Below are 25284 nucleotides of genomic sequence, written 5' to 3' on the forward strand. Positions count from 1 at the left end.
CTCTCACTCTAACGATCGCGGCGATACCTCACTTGTGTGGTTTGAATACTGTTTTCATATGCGGGCGCTACTCGCGTATGCGTTTGCTTCTGTGCGCGAGCTCGTCGCGACGGGGCGCTTTAAAAAATTTTTTTGGGGTTTTCTTATTTATTTTTATTTAGTTTTATAATGTTTTACACTGAAATAAAAAAATAAAAAAAAAATGATCAGTTTTCTTCCTATTACAAGGAATGTAAACATCCCTTGTAATAGGACTAGTGTGTGACAGGTCCTCTTTATGGAGAGAGGCGGGGTCAATAAGGCTGGAAAGCATGGTATTGAAAAAAAAAAAAAAAAGATCTCATGCTTTCAGCTGCAATCATGTTCGTTCACCACAGTGGTGTAGTGTATAGCACTTTGACCTAGCAGCAAAAGAGTCGTTGGTTCGAATCCCGCCCGTGACAGCATCTGCATGGAGTTTGCATGTTCTCCCTGTGCCTGCGTGGGTTTCCTCCCACAATATAAAAACACGCTGTAAATCGGTTCCGGTCTAAATAAGCCCTAATATGCAGTAGTATATTAAGGTTTGGTTCTGCCCTAGGCCTGACTACATATCTGCACCTCCTAATAGAAAAATGACCCACCCCTTCCTGTCAAGGTCACACCCTGTTTTTGTATAACCCCGCCCAGTAATTTTCAGGGGACCCACACACTAGTTCTGGGGGGGCACTGGATTCCCTTAACCACTTCCATACCAGGCACTTACGCACCTTCCCGCCCAAGCCAATTTTCAGCTTTCAACACTGTCGCACTTTGAATGGCAATTGCGCGGTCATACAACACTGTACCCAAACAAAATTGGCGTCCTTTTTTCCCCACAAATAGAGCTTTCTTTTGTTGTTATTTGATCACCTCTGCGTTTTTTTTTTTCCGCAACAACTAAAAAAAGACTGCAAATTTTGAAACAAAAAAAACTTTTTCTTTTTTTAGGTTAATTTTTTTGTAAATAAGTTTTTCTCTTTCAATTACGGGCACTGATATGGCGGCACTGATGGGCACCGATGAGATGGCACTGATGGACATCGATGAGGTAGTACTGACGGCACAGATGAGGTGGCATTGATTGGCGGCGCTGCTATGCGGCACTGATGGGCACTCATAGGCGGCACTGATGGGCACTCATGGGCGGCACAGATGGGCGGCACTTATGGGTGGCACTGATGGATACTTATGGGCGGCACTTATGGGTGGCACTGATGGATACTTATGGGTGGCACAGGTGGGCACTGATAGGTGGGCACTGTGCATGGATGGGCACTGTGGGGTGGCACTGATTTTCCCAGTCAGTGCCCATTTGTGGGCACTGATTGGCATCTTTTTTCTTATTTTTTAATGCTTTTTGTTTTTTTGTTCTATATTTTTTTTGTTTTTGCACACCCTGGTGGTCCAGGGTGGGCATCCCTGGTGGTCCAGTGTGGTGATCCGAGGGGGGGCTGCGCTGATAAACAATCAGCGCGAACGCCCCCTGTCAGGAGAGCCGCCGATCGGCTCTCCTATACTCGCGTCTGTCAGACGCGAGTGAGGAAGAGCCATCGATGGCTCTTCCTGTTTACATCGTGATCAGCCGTGATTGGACACGGCTGATCACGTGGTAAAGAGTCTCCGTCTCCGTGAGAGACTCTTTACCGAGATCGGAGATGCAGGGTGTCAGACTGACACCCCGCATCACCGATCGCCGCGCTGCGTGCCCCCACAGGCGCGTGCGGCATGAAATCCTGCAGGACGTCCTGTCAGGATTGTGTAACCACTTCCCGGACGTAAATCGGCCATAGGCTGGGCGGGAAGTGGTTAATTTGCATAGTTTTTCTCTCACTTCCTGTTTGGCTATGGGGCAGGAAGTGAAGGCAAATCTCCCCAATTGGACACAGATAATACAAAATAAACTGACAGGGCCTATAACCCTCCCTCACTCTATCCAAAATGAAAGAAAATAAAACTTGTTGATTATAGTTCTTGTCAGGGGCGGACTGACCATTGAGTCACTCGGGCACTGCCCGAGGGCCCCATGCCACTAGGGGGCCCCATCCGGGTTGCCAGGCTCAGTAAAACCAGGGACAGTATGTAAAAATCTGTGTTTTTTTTAGATCTGTCCCTGATATGTCCGAAAATGACATGCTTTTAATGTGAATATCCCAAGATTTTAGCTGCCCGCCTCTGCACTACCTCCTGGCGTGGTGGTCATCTGTAAGCCAGAGGGGCCCCATAATCTTCTATTGCCCAGGGGCCCCATGAGTTGTCAGTCCGCCCCTGGTTCTAGTTTAAGCACAAATTTCATAGAGTTTTATTGAGAGCCCTAAGAAAATATAACCATGCCAATAGGCCAGGATAGAGCGTTGCTAATATGTAGGAATGTGTGTGTTAGAGCACCCCACCCAATGTTAACTAAAAAAAAATTAATTTGCAAATAAGTATTATCTGCTCATTTTTTTGGGGATGTCTGCACCCCTGATAGTGACAACATTTGTGAGGTGTCTTCACCCTTTCTAATTCATTCACTTCCTGTCACATAGCCAAACAGGAAGTGAGGGTAAAACCTTACTAATATATTTTCTTGTGGACACAGAGATCAATCTAAATAGTTTCCCATTATGTAAATTGCACTCTAGCATTTTGCTGTGTACACCCCAAATTATTAGGGATCTTGGACTTTGGGGTCCATTGACTAAAGGCAAATCCACTTTGCACTACAAGTGCAAAGCAAGGAAGAAAGAAAACAAAACAACTTTGCTTCTACAGGATTGGATGTTAAAACCATCAGTGCTTCCTCTCTGATTTTCAGCAACTATGCTTGTACTGCAGAGTGGCTTTGCCTTTACTAAACCCCAAACTAAATAATCATTTGGGGCAGGGATCCTCAAACTACGGCCCTCCAGCTGTTTTAGAACTACACATCCCATGAGGCCTTGTAATGCACTGACATTCACAGACATGACTAGGCATGATGGGAATTGTAGTTCCTGAACAACTGGAGGGCCGTAGTTTGAAGACCCATGATTTGGGGTGTACACAGCAGTGCTGGAGTGCAATTTGCTTAATGGGGACACTAGTTAGATTGACCGGTGTCCCCAAGAAATGACACTGGTAGGGTTTTAACCTCACTTCCTGTTCAGCTGTGTGACAGGAAGTGAAGCCAATTTTAAGAAAAGGGACACAAAGCTCAACACAAAAATAAAAAAACACAAAGCAGGGGTTCTAACACTCACTTGGCTTCCCTCAAACACCCACAATTTGAATAGGATTGCCTTGCGCTAGATTTAAGCACAGTGCTGTAAATCAGCACGTCAAGCCTGTCCACCAATAGCAAACCCCCCCCCCCCCCACAGGCCATGTTTGCAGGTTTTCCTTCATCTTGCACATGTGCTTTAAAATAGTCTGGACAGCAATTCTTGATAAGAGAAATCCCCAAAACATGTCCTGTCGGGGGTACTTGAGGGCTGAGGACCACTGCAGAATAAATAAAATACTTACCAGTTTTTGTCTTTAACCACTTAAGCCCCGGACCAATATGCAGCCTAAAGACCCAAGGGGTTTTTACAGTTCGGGACTGCGTCGCTTTAACAGACAATTGCGCGGTCGTGCGACGTGGCTCCCAAACAAAATTGGCGTCCTTTTTTCCCCACAAATAGAGCTTTCTTTTGGTGGTATTTGATCACATCTGCGGTTTTTAGTTTTTGCGCTATAAACAAAAATAGAGCGACAATTTTGAAAAAAAAGCAATATTTTTTACTTTTTGCTGTAATAAATATCCCCCAAAAACATATATAAAAACATTTTTTTTCCTCAGTTTAGGCCGATACGTATTCTTCTACCTATTTTTAGTAAAAAAAATCGCAATAAGCGTTTATCGATTGGTTTGCGCAAAATTTATAGTGTTTACAAAATAGGGGATAGTTTTATTGCATTTTTTTTTTTTTTTTTTTTTTACTACTAATGGCGGCGATCAGCAATTTTTTTCGTGACTGCGACATTATGGCGGACACTTCGGACAATTTTGACACATTTTTGGGACCATTGTCATTTTCACAGCAAAAAATGCATTTAAATTGCATTCTTTATTGTGAAAATGACAGTTGCCGTTTGGGAGTTAACCACAGGGGGCGCTGTAGGAGTTAGGGTGCACCTAGTATGTGTTTACAACTGTTTGGGGGTGTGGCTGTAGGAATGACGTCATCGATCGTGTCTTCCCTATAAAGGGAATGACGCGATCGATGCGCCGCCATAGTGAAGGACGGGGAAGCCGTGTTTACACACGGCTCTCCTCGTTCTTCAGCTCCGGGGAGCGATCGCGACGGAGCGGCTATAAACAAATAGCCGCGCCGTGGTCCCGGATCGCTCCCCGAGCGGACCCGACCTCCGCATGTAGCGGGGGGGGTCCCGATCGGACCCCCCACCCGCTAATAGGCGAGGACGTACCCATACGCCCATGTGCCTGTACGTGCCATATTGTGGACGTATATGTACATGGGCTGGTCCTTAAGTGGTTAAAGTCATGGAGAATAAACATGGCAAACATTTCATGATTACACACCAGGAAAGAAGCTTAGACAAAAATCACACATAATTTGTTAGGCCCAAACCTAGTTCAGCTGCAGCTGTCAACATATGTAGCATGAAAAAGTAACAAAAGACAAACTTAACAATTTTAAAGTAATTTTTATTGGTCAACAAAACAAGGAAAGCAAAAAAAGACAAACAAACAAAAATACATTTCAAAATTCTAATTAACCATAGCTTTACACATTTTTCATAAAATAAGGCCACATAGACAAATACATCAAAGTGAACATCATTTAAAAATAAACCAAAACCATTGGCAAAATAAAACAAAACCCATGCAACAAACCACATTTGTGTTTAGCAACAGCATCCTGCCCCTTCTGAGGGCAGCTGAGGACTGATCGATCCAAGCTTTTTATAACAGTGCTAGTAATGAAGCAATTGAAATCACATGACCAAATTGCAGTCTCTAGTTTGGGTGAGCTTGTAATTGGGCACACCTGCAATTAATCCAAACCACGCTCTATGAGCATCCAATGAGTGTTTTTCACCTTTTAAAAAGAAAGATATTTTTTTTCTAAGTGTTTGAGCATGCTCAGTTCATCACACATGTAGGAACCAAGCTGCAATGGAATGAGAGCTTTTTTTTTTTGGTTTCCCCTGATCTGATGCTTTCCAGCCTGAAGGGGAGGTGTTAAAGACAGAAGTAAACACGCACATTTAATAATCTATTTGTGGGAAAAAAAAGGTTGCCAATTTTGTTTGGGAGCCACGTCGCACGACTGCGCAATTGTCAGTTAAAGCGACGCCGCGCCGAATCACAAAAACTTGCCCGGTCATTGACCAGAAATATGGTCCGGGCTCAAGTGGTTAAAAATTAACAAAACACAAAAGTGAGCCCAATTTTTGGGGATAATGTGAAAGATGATGTTACACTGAGTAAATAGATACCTTACATGTCACGCTTTACTATTGGAAACACTCCTGCAATGGGGCCAAAATGAATTCCGTGAATATCCCCATAGGCGACCTTTTATTTTTTTTTCCAGGTTACCAGTTTATAGTTACAAAGAAGGTCTAGTGGTAAAAGTATTGCTCTCGCTCTAAGGCACGCGTCAATACCTCACATGTGTGGTTTGAACGATGTTTATATATGTGGGCGGGACTTGCGTAAGTCCCGCCCACATATGTAAAAATTATTTTTACTTTTTGCTATAATAAATATCCCAAAAAATATATATTGTAAAAACTAAAAAAAACCTCAGTTTAGGCCGATACGTATTCTACATCTTTTTGGTTCCAAAAAATCGCAAATAGCGTTTAGTGTTTGGTTTTTGCAAAAGTTATAGCGTCTACAAAATTTTTTTTTTTTTTGTTTTAACTAGTTATTGGGGCGATCAGCGATTTTTATCGGTACTGCGACATTATGGCGGACACATCGAACACTTTTTTGGAACCATTGGCATTTTTCTAGCGATCAGTGCTGTAAAAAATGCATTGCTTACTCTAAAAATGCCACTGGCAGGGAAGGGGTTAACACTAGGTGCGAGGGAGGGGTTAAATATGTTCCCTGGGTGTGTTCTAACTGTAGGGGGGGGTGGGACTGACATGTGTAAATGACAGATCGCTGTTCATGAAGGGGAACTCCAGACCCCAAAAAAAAAAAATAAGGTGGGTTCCCTCCAGGTGCATACCAGGCTCTTAGGCTTGGTCTGGAACATAAGGGGTTAAACCCGCGCAAAAAAAAATAGCGTGGGGTCCCCCCCAAGATCCAAACCAAGCCATTATCCCAGGCACGCAGTCTGGTCAGACAGGAATGGGGGTGGGGACGAGCGAGCGCCCCCCTCCCTCCTGAGCCATACCAGACCACATGCCCTCAACATGGGGGAGTGTGTGCTGTGGGGGAGGGGGGCACTGCCCCCCCACCCCAAAGCACTCTTGTCCCCATGTCGATAGGGACAAGAGCCTCTTCCCGACAACCCTGGCCGTTGGTTGTCGGGGTATGCGGGCGGAGGGCTTATCAGAATCTGAGAGACCCCTTTAATAAAGGGGTCCCCAGATTCCGGCCCCCCCACCCTATGTGAATGAGTATGGGGGTACATTGTACCCCTACCCATTCACCTGGGGAAAAAAATGGAAAAAAATAATACACCACACATGAATAAATTAATTTATTAGTCAGCCGGGGGTCTTCTGCCGGGGCCCCCCACCACCACCCCATTAGGCCCCGGGCTTCGCCATCTTCTGCCGGAACCCCCTTCACCAGTGAGGCTCCTGCCTTTGGGGGAGGGTCCCGGGCTACTACGACGGTTTCTGCGGGGGGGGTGCACTGGCACCCCTCCCCCGTCTTCAGCGACGTAATTCACCGGGACCCCCTTCACCAGGGAGGCTCCTGCCTTTGGGGGAGGGTCCCGGGCTTCCACGACGGTTTCTGCGGGGGGGGGGTGCACTGGCACCCCACCCCCGTCTTCAGCGACGTAATTCACCGGGACCCCCTTCACCAGGGAGGCTCCTGCCTTTGGGGGAGGGTCCCGGGCTTCCACGACGGTTTCTGCGGGGGGGGGGTGCACTGGCACCCCACCCCCGTCTTCAGCGACGTAATTCACCGGGACCCCCTTCACCAGGGAGGCTCCTGCCTTTGGGGGAGGGTCCCGGGCTTCCACGACAGTTTCTGCGGGGGGGGGGGTGCACTGGCACCCCACCCCCGTCTTCAGCGACGTAATTCACCGGGACCCCCTTCACCAGGGAGGCTCCTGCCTTTGGGGGAGGGTCCCGGGCTTCCACGACGGTTTCTGCGGGGGTGGGGTGCACTGGCACCCCACCCCCGTCTTCAGCGACGTAATTCACCGGGACCCCCTTCACCAGGGAGGCTCCTGCCTTTGGGGGAGGGTCCCGGGCTTCCACGACGGTTTCTGCGGGGGGGGGTGCACTGGCACCCCACCCCCGTCTTCAGCGACGTAATTCACCGGGACCCCCTTCACCAGGGAGGCTCCTGCCTTTGGGGGAGGGTCCCGGGCTTGTACGGTGTCTTCCGCCGGAGGGCGCCACTCTCCGGGCTTCTGCGATGCCTTCCGCTTCTGCCTGTCTCCTCCGCGGAGCACAGGGCTTGTCTCCGCTGTCTTCTCCCTTCTCTTCCATTCGATGTTGACACGACGAGGTCCGGCGCTGGAATGCCGTCTGAGCAGTGGGCATGGACTTATATAGGGCAATGCCACCATGTGACCTCAACCCATGTGACATCACATTCCCATCATGCCCAGGGAATGTGATGTCACATGGGTTGAGGTCACATGGTGGCATTGCCCTATATAAGTCCATGCCCGCCGCTGACACGGCATGTCAGCGCGGAACCTCGTCGTGTCAACATCCAATGGAAGAGAAGGGAGAGGACAGCGCAGACAAGCCCTGTGCTCCCGGAGGAGACAGGCAGAAGAAGGAAGAGAGAAGAAAGAAGACGGAAGAAAGCCCTGGCTCCGCGGGGGAGCCAGGCAGAAGAGGGAGCAGAGAAAAGACCGGAGAGTTGGCGCAATCCCCGGCAGAAGACCAGGAAGACCGGAACCCTGGCGGAAGGCACCGGAAAGACCGGGGGATAGGCGCCATCCCCCGGCAGAAGACCCCGAAGTCCGGATGCCCCTCCCTAATGAAAAAGAGCTTAAATGGGGTGGGGGCATCCGGCGGAAGGCTCCGGAGAGGACCGAGGGATGGCGCCCTCCCCCGGCAGAAATCACCGAAACCCAGGGTCCCGGCAGAAGATCGGGAGAGAAGAAACCCCCCCTTCTAAGAGAGCTAAAGAAGAAAGGGGGGGCTCCGGAGCAGATTAATAAAATATTTTATTGTGTGGTGTTTTATTTTACTTTACATTTCCCCCATGTGAATGGGTAGAGGTACGATGTACCCCATACTCATTCACATAGGGTGGGGGGCCGGCATCTGGGGGCCCCCTTATTAAAGGGAGCTCGCAGATTCCGATTAGCCCCGCCCGCATACCCCGACAACCAATGGCAAGGGTTGTCGGGAAGAGGCTCTTGTCCCTATCGACATGGGGGCAAGAGTGCTGCACACACTCCCCCATGTTGAGGGCATGCGGTCTGGTACGGCTCAGGAGGGGGGGGGCGCTCGCTCGTCCCGCCCCCATTCCTGTCCGGGCCAGACTGCATGCTTGGGATGAGGGCTTGGTTTGGATCTGGGGGGGACCCCCGCGCCGAATCGGCGCGGGCTTAACCCCTCACGTTCCGGACCAAGCCTAAGAGCCTAATGTAGCCCTGGAGGGGGACCCGCGCCGATTTCAAGTTTGAAATTTGGCGCCGAGTTCCCCTTCAGGGCTGAAAACAGCTCGGAGATTCCCGTGCGCCGCGTCACGCAGCGCATTCACGGGTACGCCGCTTGGTATTTACCAAGATTTTCACGGCGTACTGACAAGGCGCACGGGAATCCCTGACTTTTCTCTCTGCGCATGCCCAGTATGCAAATGAACCTCCCGAGGTTCAGGCGCACTGTGCAAGCGTACGGGGATCTGTTTTCAAAAAACACTTTCCCTTTCAATTCGGCCCGCCAAACACTTCAAAACACATGTCACTTCACTTCCCCTGCATCCCCCCACCTCCCCCCCTAATAAACTCCCGCCCAAACCCCCGCAATTTACAGTTTAATGTGCCGTGCGCCAGGTCTGTACTGGTGCACAATGCACCCTCTCCTGGGCGCACGGAGCACATTAGTAACTAGGGAAATACACTGCACTAGCAGCGTATTTCTTTAGTAAATGGCAAAACGGCTGCTACTCCTGCTTTTACTCCATGAGTCATGGAGTAAAGGCTTGGTAAATCAGCCCCATTGTCTCTCCACTGGGGGAAAAGAGGGTACAAAAGTTCTCTCTATGACCCTACGGATATTCAAACTTTCGAAACTACTGCCGTCCAGTACGCATAAAACATATTACCCTTAAGGTCCCCTTATGGGGTAACTCGGGTCTGCCAGAATTCTTCTGTAGAACAGATGGCGGGTTCTGGTTCAAGTGGGGAGTTAGAATGATTTCCCACCTATTTAAAGTGAACGGCTTTTGATCCTTTGCCGAATTTTGCAGGGACTATTGCCTTCTTCCTATGGCATATTTCCGATATCTGCAGATACGCCATACCGCTGCGACGCAGTTTTACTTCCAAAACATAGATATCCAATCCTTCCCACTCGAACGCTTATTGACTGACCCGTCTCACACTAAACTTATATCCACGTACTACAAAATTCTCCTACATACTACGACAACTAGGATTAGCACCACCAAAAATAAATGGTGCTCTGACATACCAGAGCAAACAGGAGATATTTGGCAGGAAGTGCTTGCCCTCCAGGTATCATCTGTTATCTCTTCCTTGGATAAAGTAATTCAAACCAAATTATTATACAGGTCCTACTTTACCCCTTGTTTACTCTATAGCCTAAAGACACTGCACTCTGCAATATGTTCCCGATGTGGCATGGCTGATGGTAAATTTTTTCACTTAATGGGGGACTGCCCGCCGATTAGGAAATTCTGTTTGGGGGGTCACGGCCCTTATCAGTTCCCTCACTCAGTTGCCTAACATTTGTAATCCCCTAAGATGCCTGCTAGAATATATAGACGATGAAGCTGTATCTAAGAATGTACCGATTTTTCTAAGAATTATCCTGTTTTATGCAAAGAAAACAATAACTATGCATTGGAAATGCCAATCCTCGCCTACTATAGCCTTCTGTCTCACTATAGTCAATCAAGCTATACCATTGACGTATGAGGCCAGAGGTTGCCCAAAAACGTTTTATAAGATTTGGAATACATGGGTTAGTTCAGATTGCACTATATCACCTGCTCCTTGAGTTCTCTGAAAATGTCAGCTGACTTCTAATTGTTATACTAGATCTTAGAAGGTAACAATTAAACTCCTCAATCACTTTGTACTCACTGACTGGATACCGTGTAACTGTACCTCATTGCTGAAGGAGCACTGTTTGCTCCTTTAAAGCTACATATGCATTTATGTTTTTGTCTGTTTTTAAACAATAAAAATTATACCTTTAAATAGAACAGCAAGAAAGCTGGGCAATATCTCTGTTTTAAACATGGATACAAAGTAGGACATGATCACTTGCTTGTCTTTTCATTATAAATCCTGCTTGATCTTTACCCACTAAATGACAGATACCATTGTTGAGACGTGTGGCTAGGATTTCTGGTAATACAACATTGTCATTTGGTGTTGGTAATGATACCTTGTGGCGTTGCCACAGTTTGGTTTGAGGACCATGTCGATTGAAGCTAATAAGGTGTCTTCCCCCCCAAAGAACCCTCCACTAACAGATCATTAAAATAAAGAGCCAGCTGTGGGGAAAGCATTTCCATATATTTACTGTAGTACAGGGCCTCTTTGCTTTTCTCTCTCACATGAATGAATCATCTTTGGCTTGTTAACTCTAACATACTTTTATGTAATTACTCTGGATGACATAACATGGATGGACACATTTTTATTCCTCACATGCTGTATCCACCTTCCATTTGCTCCCCATTGTGTATGCCTTGGTCCTGCTCCCACAGCTCGGGGGTCCGACATTCTTAACTGTTAGCAACTGGGAAGGTTGCCGTAGAATTCAAGCTTAGCCAATTTTAATTACTCTGAGTGACATAACATGGATGGACACATTTTTATTTCTCACATATTGTATCGACCTTCGATTTGCTCCCCCTTGGGTCCTCCTTGGTCCTGCTTCTACAGCTCCTGGGCCAAACATTGTTATCCGTTACCAATTGCGAATGTCGCCATAGCATTCAAGCTTAGCCGATTTAGATTTTAAGTGCATCCACTCCGGAGGAAGTGAGCGGTGGCTCACGAAACACATCACATTTTTAAGATGCCCTTTTCCAATCATGTATTGACATTTAAAACTTTTTAATCATGTACTGTACATCGGTCACCTCCCCCAGTCAGTCCCCTCCCCCCACACAGTTAGAACACACCCAGGATACACATTTGACCCCTTCCTCACCCCCTAGTGTTAACCCCTTCACTGCCAGTCACATTTATACATTAATTCATGCATTTTTATAGCACTGACCGCTGTATAAATGTGAATGGTCCCATGGGAGCTGCGGTGGCTCAACGCGATTGGCACTGCGCTGACAAGCCATTCACCTCTGCAGCTAGAGGTTCGGATCCCGGTCTCGGCTACATGTGAATTGAGTTTGGTGGTCTCAGCCCGGCTCCCGGTGGGTGTGCTATGCGAGGTAAGCCTGCGCTTAGTACGCCCACCCCCCTCCCACAAAAACCACCACACTTACACGCACTAGAAATTGGGTTAACATGCACGCACTTTGACCACGCGGTCTCTAAAAAGAGAGACGAAGGACTAACGGGGCTGGTTGAGCGGGCTAGAGCCTCTCACTCCCTTATAGGGAGTCCCTCTGCCCAGTTGGGCTTTAAAGCGGAGCAGGTAGGGCGGGCTGTGTGGGAGGACCCCCTCACACACCCACCATTGCCACCCGGGGCATGGAGAAAGGTGGCAGATTGCCTCTGGGGGAGGCCTGCCTACTCCCAACTCCTGCAGTCCGGCTCCTCTCTCGAGTACACGCATAAAATACACTTAAAAAAAAAAAAAAAAAAAAAAATGTGAATGGTCCCAAAATTATGTCAAAAGTGTCCGATACGTCCGCCACAATATCGCAGGTCTGACGAAAAAATCGCAGATCGCCGCCATTACTAGTAAAAAAAAATCATAAATCTATCCCCTATTTTGTAGGCGCTATAACTTTTGTGCAGACCAATCAATATACGCTTATTGCGATTTTTTTTTTAAAAAAAATTGGCATATTATTATAACAAAAAGTAAAAAGAATTGTGTTTTTTTTTAATTTTCTGTCTTTTTATGTTTATAGCGCAAAAAATTAAAATCGCAGAGATGATCAAATACCACCAAAAGAAAGCTCTCTTTGTGGGAAAAAAATTATAAAAATATAATTTGGGTACAGTGTTGTATGACCGAGCAATTGTCTTTCAAAATGCGTCAGCGCTGAAAGCTGAAAATTGGTCTGGGCACCAAGGGGGTTTTAAGTGCCCAGTAATGAATTTTGTTTTTATATGCATGGCCATGAAGCTAGGTCTGTTCTTCAATTTTAAGGATTTGATTGCTAATTTCACTTCTGTAAGGGAGTCTCAAGAAGATGTAGTAGGTCATCGGGGATGTGAAGGAGAAAAAGTTTGGATTGGAATTTTTCAGTCACCTCAGGTTTGGGGGGGCCTGATAATCAAGATGTTTGTGAAACACTTTTCTAAATATGTAATGAGTATTTTAACGGGGTAGCTCAAGTAGTCAGTTTTATTTATTTTTAGATGAATAGGTTTGCATAGGGGGTCAAATCTCCACAGCCAGTTTGCTACGAGCATGTGCAGTTTATTACAATATATGTGGAAACCATATATTGTTTTTCAACTTGAGAGGCCAGCAGCTTCTTCTTTCAGGCAGTTTTTTAACCTCCCTGGCGGTATGATTCTGTCTGGAATTACGTACCAAAAGCAGTACAATTATTTTGCACGGAAATTTGGCGTTTTATACTGTAGGCCTGCAATTCTTAGGAATACTTAATTTAAATCTGACCAACCAAGAGTCTAGTAGGCATCCCGGGTATGAAATTGTTTTAAAAACAAAATGATAAATTATAATATAATAAATAATTATAACAAATAATAATATAATTATAATAAAAATTATTCAATAAAAATTATTCAATAAAAATTATTCAATAATGTAATCAACTCAAAATCACTGAAATTTGCTCAGTTGCAGAATTGTCGCTGTCATTACTTTTATTTTTGTATGACGAATTTCCCCACAAATCGATATCGCTAAGTGATTATAATTTATTATCGCTGTTTTCTAGCTGCTCTAAAACCATTTTTGACATAAAGGGACACTTTTGGTTGCTATGGACAATCTACAGTTTGCAGTCAGAAAGAACAGTTGGGCACTAGGCAGACCACTAGGGACAAGGGGGGTGTGTATTTTTACATACAGTTCTGTAATCTATAAGATTACAGTATACTGTATGTAATGTGTTTGTTTACTTTTTTTAATTTGGCGCCGTTCTCCACCCCCGTGCAGCGTAACGTCACAGGGAACGGAGATCGGCGGCACACAGGGACACTGTGAATCGAGCGAGGATCCGCTCGCTCACACAGCGGGGATGCATGACAGGATCCAGGGACAAGGTAAGTAACTTTGTCTGTGGATGCTGCGAGGTAAGCCGTGCCGCTGCACGCTCTGCACATCTACCCCGAGTCACGCTTGGGGATACCGCTAAGGGGGTTAGGGGGGCTTGAGAGGGGGAAGGATTTTTATTGATCTAGAAAATCAGCATATTTTATTTACATTTGTGTAATATTTTCTGCTTATTGCTTTTTAATTTGGGGGCCGGTTGATTTAATCTCCTTTTCCGAGCATGCGTCGACTTGATTCTGAGCATGCGTTGATTTTTAACCAATGGATTTCCCCACAGACGATCGTTTTTTTTCTATCGGTTTTTTAACCATCAGATAAATTTAAAACAGGTTCTACGTTTTTTCACCGATGGGGAAAAAACTGATGGGGCCCACACACGATCGGTTCGTCTGATGAAAACGGTCCATCGGACCGTTTTCATCAGACGAACCGATCGTGTGTACACGGCATAAGGGATTGCTTGTGTGGTGAGAAAAACCTGGTCTATTCTAAAGAAAACAAGGGGGGTTATTTACGAAAGGCAAATCCACTTTGCACTACAAGTGCAAGCTACATGTGCAAAGTAAATTTGAAATTGCACTGGAAGTGCACTTGGAAGTTCAGTCACTGTAAATCTGAGGGGTAGATCTGAAATGAGGGGAAGCTCTGTTGATTTTATTATCCAATCATGTGCAAGCTAAAATGCTGTTTTTTATTTTCCTTGCATGTCCCCATCAGATCTACAGTGACTGCACTTCCAAGTGTACTTTCAGTGCAATTTCAAGTGCACTTTGCACTTGTAGTTTGCAGTTGTAGGGCAAAATGAATTTGCCTTTAGTAAATAACCCCCATGGCATGGATGAGAAGAATAAATGTAGTCTTGACTGCTCTGGGTTTAGCTCTCTCCAGGCATCTACTAAAGAGTTACATAGTTGGTCAGGTTGAAAAAAGACACAAGTCCATCCAGTCCAACCACAAAAAAAATAAACAAACAAAATAAAAACACAGTACAATCCCATACACCCAACTCCATACCCAAAGAGTATTGGGAAAGAAGTGTACATAATGTCCGGGAAGAAAGATAAGAGCATAGACATGGAAGGGCACCCATAAGTGTTGTTCCTTTGTCCAAAAGGGATGCTAAATTAATATTGGAGTCTCCAGTTACAGTACATGTCCCTTGTGTAAGATCATAAATAAGGGTGTAAAAAAGGGCAGTTTGTTTTTTGGGGCTTAGCATGTTATTATTATCACTTGTGCATTGTTAAGTTGTCCTCTGAGGTGGAGGTATCTTCCTTCAGGGAAAGAGATTAATGCTGCGTACACACGACCATTTTTAATGGTCTAGAAAAAACAATGTTTTTTTCAACCCGATTATTGTTAAGCCTGCCTTGCCTACACACGATCGTAAAAAAAAATGCTCTAGCAAAGCGCGGTGACGTATAACACATACGACTGCACTATAAAGGGGAAGTTCTATTCGGATGGCGCCACCTTTGGGGCTGCTTTTGCTGATTTTGTGTTAGTAAAAGCTTGGTGAGAGACGATTCGCGCTTTTCAGTCTGTTACAGCGTGATGAATGTGCTATCTCCATTACGAACACTAGTTTTACCAGAATGAGCGTTCCCGTCTCATAACCTACTTCTGAGCATGCGCGTTATTTTCACGTCATTAAAGCCTACACATCCCCCTCTGACGCAAGGGGGAAGACTGGGCTTCCCCAGTGACGTAGCAGAGGGTGCGTCAGAGGGGGCGGGGTCATGTGACGGGTGGCCCCGCCTCCCCTATATAAGAAATGTCACAGCTTCAGCCGCGTCATTTGTTGGGCTGTATCCAGCAGAGAGAGGAGGTCGGCGTGGCTGAGCTCTGGATGGATGGATCTTCTCATCGCTGGACAGGGGATCACCCGTCGCTGGATACAGACAACGTTGGAGCAGGGAGCTGGGACCAAGTAGATTACCACCGCTGGATTTTTTTTTATTAATAAAGGACTTTTTTCTAAGGTGTGAGTGTGTGTTTTTTCGAACTATTTACACTTCCTTCGTAAAATGGTAGGGGTACAATGTACCCCATTACCAATTCACATAGGGAGGGGCAGGATCTGGGGGTCCCCTTTGTTAAAGGGTCTTCCAGATTCTGATAAGCCCTCCGCCCGCAGACCCCCACAACCCCCGGGCAAGGGTTGTGGGGATGAGGCCCTTGTCCCCATCAACATGGGGACATACTCCCCATGTTGAGGGCATGTGGCCTGGTACGGTTCAGGAGAGGGGGGGCCGCACTCTGTCCCCCCCTCTTTTCTGCGTCCGGCCAGGTTAACGTGCTCGGATAAGGGGTCTGGTGTGAATTTTTGGGGGAACTTTACACCATTTTTTAAATTTGGGGTGGAGTTCCCCTTAAAATCCACACCAGACCTGAAGGGTCTGGAATGGATATTTGGGGGGAACCCCACATCATTTTTTTTTAAATTGACGGCGGGGTTCCCCTTAATATCCATTCCAGACCTGAAGGGCCTGGTTATGGAATTTGGGGGGACCCCCACGCTATTTTTTTTATATTTTTTTTTATGAATGAATTCTCTCTGAATTGCCAGAGCCGACAATTCATTATAGCCGCAAGTCCAGTTTTAAAAGACTTTTTTTCCTTTCAGAAATGACACTTTGTGCAGGGACAGTTCTATGTACGGGAAACATGCGCTATTTCACATGCTAACTTTACACCCCCCCTAGGTACGAAATTTAAAGTAATATTTCACTTTTATTGTTTCACTTTTATCATTATTAAATTCACTGCTCCCGAAACAACGGCCGTTTTTAAAACTTTTTTTTGCATTGATACATGTCCCCTGGGACAGGACCCAGGTCCCCAAACACTTTTTAGGACAATAACTTGCATATCAGCCTTTAAAATTAGCACTATAGATTTTAAATGTTCGAGTCCCATAGACTTTAACGGGGTTCTAAAGTTCACACGAACATTTGGTGTGTTCGCTAGTTCTGGTGCGAACCGAACAGGAGGGTGTTCGGCTCATCCCTAAAAGTGAAGTAGGTAAGAAGAGCGGAAAATAGCAGTTTGAAGTAGAACACTGCTGAAAAAAGCTAAAACCTTAATTAGCTTATTCTGTAAGGGTCTAATTTAAAACCAGAAGTTGATCTGCTCTCCGCTAGACATTTCATCATTACTCCACACCTTGGCTTGTATTTTACGTCTCATTTAATATAAGCTCCTGTGATGTCCTATAAAGTTCTCTCTGCTAAACACTAAAGAGATAATGTTGTAATTCAAGGAGAGTTCAGTCACATGACTTTAAAAGGTCATGTGAATGAGCTCTCTACCTTCTGAGTATTTTTTTCATTCATTGAATGGCACTCCACTTTCTTTGGAGTGCGAACCAAGTGAAGCTCAATACATATCTTAAAAGCACACCACTGTGCTTTATTAATGTGCTGTGCTTTTTATGGGCAGCTGTATGCCTGGGGTACGGCCCTTAGTGCTGTTTTATAAATGAAGCCTCAAGTCCTATGGGAAATATCTAAGGCAACAAGGCAGTTCTAGGGAGAAAGGAATAAATGGCTTTTACTAAGAAAAGCCATTAAGTCGTAGAAGTTAATTTATGCTTTTGTCTGCAATATACTAATGTCAGAAAGCAATGCGATCTGATTAATAAACATAATTTCATAGTATTTGCCATTAATTATTTTAATTGCTATTAATTGTTTTTAATTTTTGGCGTCTGAAAATGCACCTGTAATAATTTCAAAACTAATTTAAATATAAAGGGTTTGTGAGGAAATTTTAATTAAGTTAAAGTGGATGTAAGCCCTCACATATACTCAGTGAAGTGAACAGTCTCAGATAATACACAGGGATGAAACAAATCTCCCTACATAAGTGTTACATGCATATCTGCTGTCTTCAGCTTTATATAATGTTTAGAAAGTTCAGATTGTGTTAGGAGAATTTCTCTTCCTGTTCAACACTGAAGTGAAGCCTGGGCATACAGCCAAGACAGCTGATTGGAGGAAAGGCACACACCCCCTCTCCTCATAGGTAGAGACTTTCAGCTCTGTTTGTTGAATCGTTCTGGGCTCTGCTAATCTATTTATAGCATCTTCCCCAACACAAAACTCTGGCTGCTTTTATCATATTTGACAGAGAACTTGCCAGGAGTTATCAAGCTGATATCAGAAGAACGAAGCAGGAGACAGCTACGGGACATAGAGTGAGAGATAAGAAAACATTGCAGATATATGTGCCCAGCTTAAATTTCATGAATCAAGTTTACATCCACTTTAAAGCTTGAAAGTAAAAGACAGAAATGGTCAATGTTGAATAAAATGTAATGTACAGTGCATCTGGAATGTATTCACAGCGCTTCACTTTTTCCACATTTTGTTATGTTACAGCCTTATTTCAAAATGGATTAAATTAATTATTTTTCTCTAAATTATACAAACATACCCCATAATGACAACATGAAAGAAGTTTGTTTGAAATCTTTGCAAATTTATTAAAAAAAAAAAAACGAAAACATCACATTTTTACTTTAAGTATTCACAGCCTTTGCCATGACATTCACAATTGTGCTCAGGGGCATCCAGTTTCCACTGATCATCTTGGGGTGTTTCTACAGCTTGATTGGAGTCCATCTGTGGTAAATTCAGTGGATTGAACATGATTTGGAAAGTCACACGCCTGTCTATATAAGGTCCCACAGCTAACAGTGCATGTCAGAGCACAAACCAAGCCATGAAGTCCAAGGAATTGTCTATTGAGAGGTCCTGCAAAGAAAAATGGGAGAAACTGCCCAAAAATAGGTGTGCCAAGCTGGTAGCACCATACTCAAAAAGTCTTAAAGAGGTTGTAAACCTTCTGTAGTACAGCACCCCCCCAGAGCCCCCCTTTTATATACCTGAGTCTGGTATTTCCAGTGATGAGAACGAGCACACCAGCTCAAGCTGGTGTCTCGGGTCCTCATTGTATAGACTGATAGCAGGAATGATTGGCTCCTGCTGCTGTCGGGGGGCAGGGCTGAGTTCTGCTGTCTGTGTCAATGGGCGCAGCAGCAGGACACAGGAGTGCCCCAAAAGAGAGCGGCTCTCCCACAAGAAGAGGAGCCAGGAGCGTCGCTGAGGGACCCCAGAAGAGGAGGATCGGGGGCACTCTGTGCAAAACCAACAGCACAGAGGAGGTAAGTATGACATGTTTTTATTTTTTTTAAACAAGCCTTTAAGTATTGAGCAAAGGCTGTGAATACTTATGTGTTTTTTTTTATTATTATTTTAATAAATTTGCAAGCATTTCAAACAAACTTCGTTCATGTTATCAGTACGGAATATTGTTTGTAGAATTTTAAGGCAAATAATGAATTTGATCCATTTTGGAATAAGGCTGTAACATAACAAAATGTGGAAAAAGTGAAGCGCTTTGAATACTTTCTAAATGCACTGTACATTTATTTTTTTAATTCACCAAATTTAACAGTGCTGAAGTAATTTCCAATAGTTATAGTCATACTTAAATTGGAATTATATATTTTTATAAATGGCAAAGAATATGTGCCAATAAGTACATAGCTAAAGGAGTTTGCGTGATATTTAGCTAAAAGTCGTACACTAAAGATCTTGTTTATCTAAAGTTTTTATAATCATGCTAGCAAATTTTCGCTAGAAGGGTATGTGATACTTTGTGTAATAAATCTTATAACCTAACCTTACATTTATTTAAACTATTCTGCTGTGTTTTTCCCTTAAACTTTTTAATGTTTCTTTTTCTCTGTCTAGAACTTTTCAAATTGCTTCTAGAAAATGCACAAAGATCCCTAAATGAAATATTTGTAAGGACATATGGACTTTTGTACACGCAGAATTCAGAGGTATTCCAGGATTTATTCATGGAGCTCAAACGCTACTACACAGGAGGAAATGTCAATTTGGAAGAAATGCTAAATGATTTTTGGGCCCGTCTTTTGGAACGTATGTTTCAGCTCATAAATCCTCAATATCATTTCTCAGAAGAATATCTTGAGTGTGTAAGCAAGTACATTGACCAGTTGAAACCATTTGGAGAAGTACCAAGGAAGCTAAAAGCCCAAGTGACTAAAGCTTTTGTTGCAGCTCGAACTTTTATCCAAGGTCTTGCTGTAGGACGAGAGGTTATCAACAGGGTATCAAAGGTAATAACAGTCATTTTTAAATGTCATTATACTGTATTGTTTTGATTTTTTAATGCTTGAATCAGTGTTTTTCATAAAGTGTATTTCTAGCCAAGCTTGCTTTTTTTTATTTTTGAAAGAATTGTGAAATAATTATAACCCTTGTTAGTTTTTTTACTGCTACTCAAGGGTTACCTAGCCAGCCCATACACTGCAAAAAGAAAACAACACTGGCATCACTGTTTGCGTTGCTGTTTAGGGTTTTTCCTCAATTCCTGTCTGGTGAAAACAAATTGGGAATGGGATAGGAAAAAAGGGGAATCTCTCAAACTGAGCCTCGGATAACAGTAATGTTTTCTGCAACTGGTGTTGCCAGTTTTCCATATTTTACCTTTTAGAAGGAATATGTCTTTGCTTCCAGTTCTAAATCTGCATTTCCAATGTCAGGATTCAGATCAACATATAGGCCCCATTTAGAATATTGAAGAATTATCATTTTATTTACTTTCATACCCAGAGCATCTCTACACAAAATCAAGCTATTTCAAAATACAATATCACTTTTACCTGTGCATATGCATAATATCTGCACAATATATATAAATCAAAACGATGCCCAAGGTGGAAAAAAATGGTGTGTTTGTGTATATATATATATATATATATATATATATATATATATATATATATATATATATATATACATATATATATATATATATATATATATATATATATATATATATATATATATATATATATATATATATATATATATATATATATATGTGTGTGTGTGTGTGTGTGTTTGTGTATATATATATATTGTACAGGACGCCGGGGTTGGGTCCTGGACGGGTGCTATATATAGCTGTGAGTGTTCAGGGGGTCACCCAAAATGGGTGAGGGATTCCAGGCATAAGTTAATCCAGAGACGACTGGCTCGCAGTCCTCTCTGTCTTGGTAGAGTCATTTGGGGCCTGGAATTTTGGAGGCTCTAAAGTGCTATTCGGGTGGGAAAGAGCCTCCACTCCTAAACACTGGGAGCCAGCACACAAGGAGTTGACACTTCCAGAGAACCACCATAGAACAGGAAGTGGTGCTGGAGGTGTGTGAAGGAGTATGAGGATTGCACCTGTGAAGATGAGCTGAAAGTCTGCTAGCTGCTGTTAAGAATACAGTGAGGACTTTTGAAATTCGGGGGCGAAGACCCACCTGCAACCAAACTGTATGTGTTTTTGCTTTGACTTATTTTGTGCTGAAGAAAAGCAGATCTTTATTTGATGCTGAAGCTAAAGCAGACTTTTGTGTTATAGTTTTTTTCCCTGTGTGCTAAGCAAAGCCTTATTTTGGTTTGTCTGTGAATAAAAGCCTTTTTGTTTCCCCAAACGGTTTATGCACTTAATCCCGCCGAGCTATAGCCCCAAACCTTACTATATATATATATATATATATATGCAACACCTGTTTGAAGGAGGTTTAATGAACATCAAAATAGAAGGCAAGTGATGAGTGTGGTTGCTACACAGTAACAAAATAATTAGTTCACCTGCCCTTGTATATTGACTCAGGTATGTGTAATCTTATTACAAATCCAGTTACGCTTCGATTGAGTTAAAATGGAAAAATGGTGTCCATAAGATAACATCTCTCAATTCATTGAATAACAATCTAAATTAAGCTACTTTCTTGTTCTTTTCTGTATTTTCTTTTTTTTCTTCGAAAGAGCTTGTAACAGTAAAAAATAGACTGCTAGATTTAAATTGTCCTCTTTTAACTTAGGTTTCCAGATCTAAACTGCATCAAAGAAGGGCACAACACGAGAAATTCACTGTGTTCTGCCAAATGCATTTTAAAGGGATTACAACTAGAAAACATGTTTACTTAAAAGGCAAAGAAACCTTTGTTGAACCAGTGAATGCAATGTTTCAATGCTCCATGGCAGATCTTTAGTGGATGATTTACTAACAAAGTAATTTTATGTTATCACAGCAAACTTGTATTTGTTTTTAAGGTGAACCTATACTCTAAATCTGAGCTTTAAAACAAATAGTATTCCACTAAGCAGCAAAATTGTATCAACCAAATGTTTTGGTAAGCTGGGCTTAATTGGTTTAATTCATCGCATTTTGGGGACTTTTTATGTTATGAAATGGCTATGGCTTCTATAGGTGCCTGGGTGTCCATTCACACTCTGTTGTGGTAGAGAGCAATATACTGTATGTTAATGCATGGGACTGTGCATTGTGGTGCCATTATTTCTAAATGGCATCCCAATGCTCATATATCGTATGAAAAAATGCCCCAGCACTATTGACAAAAGTTCAAATTCTTTCAGGTGCATTGAGTTTGCATTGGAGGTCAGTTTGAAACCTATCTGAGATCATTCCCATTTTTAGTGCGGGTTCAATCATATGTGTTTCTGACCTTTATTTGACTTTCTCCTTTGACTTTATTCTGACATGCAGGTTGTTATCGGTAATTTATATTTTTGAGATTTAATATCTCTCTGACATGATTTGGTAAATGAGGGTTCTTGACCTTGAGTGAAAGCTTCAACACAACAACAGAAATGTATTGGTAAATAGTTGAAGGTATAAAGCTAACAACCAGCAATCAAAAGGAAAATTGTAAACAAAGGAATTAAAAGAACATATTATAAAATCATATTAATACGCAAACAGGGAGACTGACAACACATAAGCCGAGTATGTAAACATGAAAGTGCCAAACAGTTGTCTGATATTTACCAGCTGTGTAACATGGGGGCCCTGTGATGATCTCTTTCTGTCTCTATCCAAGACCTAACCTAATATGGAGAAAGATATGTGGAAAACTTTACATGTAGGACCGATAGAATGTGACATCTAAGGAATTAGTGCACTGTGTTGTAATTCTTTTTCCTTTTTTAAATTATCCAAATCATGTATCCATGAATAAAATTCAGTCTTTTTAACAGTATTTTTTCTTTTGCTTTGGTTTTTGTATGGACAATGTTACAATTTCAACAATCACCTCTAAAATCCCACATATCACCCCAGTTGCAGGGTTTTCCACATATCTTTCTCCTATAGGGATGAAGGTACTGTTGAACAAATTACTATACTAGTAAATGCTATATATGGACCTATCACTCATCGACTTGTATAGGGCAATCCCTATTGGTGGGCCTATCTATTCAATTAATTCAAATCTAACTCATCTCATCCAGGATTGGATAATTTCCCCATCCCCTGTAGTTAGCATAACTCAGCTTCTCATTAGCACAACCTTTTTTGTAGGGAACATTAAGTATGCACCTTCAAAACCTTTTTGGAGGGAAATGAGACTGCAAGTTTCTGACCTGTTTGCAGGGAAATTGTGCATTCCTGGACAAACAGTCAACCCAGCACACCCATCATTATAGAACAATTTTGGTTTTCACTTGCGCCAGCAACACTCGTATCGCATAAACAGTCATCCATTGCATATCTAAAGAGGGGGTCCTTTAAAGTGGATACAGTGAAAAACAAAAGAGATTTAAATGGCCTGGTCTGGATAATTACCTTGTCCCAGGTAGAGTCTAAGCTAAAGTAATGAATCTAATTGTTGTCCTTTCTGGCATACAATTTTAGGACTGGTAAATAATAGATTATTCCCTGTGGCACGCACATGTACTGTACATTGAAACATTCCTACACGTCAGTTATCCGGTAAATCAATAAATCTATCCCTCAACCTGAATCCTTGTTTCTAAATACATTTATACACATTTATTTTATATACCACTAAACTTGTAACTTCTTTAACCACTTAAGACCCGGACCATTATGCAGGTTAAGGACCCTTTTTGCGATTCGGCACTGTGTCGTTTTAACTGACAATTGCGCGATCGTGCGACGTGGCTCTCAAACAAAATTGGCGTCCTTTTTTCCCCACAAATAGAGCTTTCTTTTGGTGGTATTTGATCACCTCTGCAGTTTTTATTTTTTGTGCTATAAACAAAAATAGAGTGACAATTTTGAAAAAAATGCAATATTTTTTACTTTTTGCTATAATAAATATACATGTGTGTGTGTGTGTGTATATATATATATATATATATATATATATATATATATTATGTGTGTATATATATATATATATATATATATATATATATATGTGTGTGTGTGTGTATATATGTATATATATATATATATATATATATATATATATATATATATGCCTTAATGACACAATATAGCTTACTTGTGTTTTTAGGTAGCGTGCCTCATCGATGCATAAAGATTAAGTCAAAGCATGGCCTACTGACTAGGTGTTAAAAGGAGGAATGGTCACTTAGCGAAGAAATCAGGCAGTAAGTGAACAGTGTAATTAGTGAATCAATTAATGAATTATTACATTAATTAAATAATTTTTCCTGTGCTATTGCAGGATAGCCATTTTCATTCATATCTATATGACATTGTAAAGAAACTTCACACCATGCTGCAATAATTCTGTGACTGATGCTCTTGATTTATGTCACCTGCATGCTCCTAATTGCTCAACTGTTGACTCATAAATTATGATTCAGAGCAAAAAAATATTTAAATCTTATGCATGTGCTGTACAGATATCTTAGTGTACAATAAAAAAAATCAATCAGCATTCTGGAGTTAGAAAATTTGTAAGAAAGAACTACAGACAAAAACAGCAATGCATGGTTTATCTCATTCAGATTCAGACTGCTTTAATAATCCCAAAGGGAAATCATTACTGGGAGACACAGCATATAAACCACTCAGTGTCACATTCTCTAAAAAAAATGGCTGCTGAAGCCCATATGTGAAGATTCCAGTCTGCAGTATGGTTCTTAAAGTTTGCTTTCTTGGCAGTTTACTACCATAGGAAGGCATTAGAGGTGGTAAAAAAACCCAAAAAAAAAACAGATCATTTCTAGTTATGTTTTTTCAAGATGAAGCAACTGCTTAGCAAGCACATTCACTCTGTATCCAAAGGCCTCCACTGCCCATGCTGACCTCATAAATCTCATAGGCAACCAGTGGCTAACTATATGAAACAATGTGAATTGGAAAAACAATGGGAGCCTCACGTGAGGACTGGAGCAACAATTGCATTTATTTGAACAGTGTATGCCAAGTCTTTATTTTGTTTTTTGTTTTGTTTTTTAACAAAGCAGGAGTGCATTATTGAAAAAAAAAATGCAAGAACAACACAATGAAATACAACCCTGTTTTGCTTTACATGGAGTGGGGAGCGATAAGAACCCCAGTTACATTTTTACCACTATATGGGTCTCTATTGAAGAGATCCTCACACCCTGTCCTGTTGAAAACAGTTTCCTCAAACAGGAAGTGGAGTAAAACCTCCATAGAGAAAATAATACA

At 42.6% G+C, this 25284-nt stretch overlaps 1 protein-coding gene across 1 annotated transcript in view; it reads left to right on the forward strand.

Moving 5' to 3' along the window:
* GPC6 (glypican 6) overlaps nt 1–25284 on the forward strand; it is a 921045-nt gene that overhangs the window by 367100 nt on the left and 528661 nt on the right. The window contains exon 3 of the mRNA XM_040336093.1: nt 19542–19933. Coding sequence (XP_040192027.1) covers nt 19542–19933 — 392 coding nt within the window. The remainder of the gene's footprint in view (nt 1–19541; nt 19934–25284) is intronic.

This window comes from Rana temporaria, chromosome 2 (assembly GCF_905171775.1).
Source record: "Rana temporaria chromosome 2, aRanTem1.1, whole genome shotgun sequence".
NCBI lineage: Eukaryota > Metazoa > Chordata > Amphibia > Anura > Ranidae > Rana > Rana temporaria.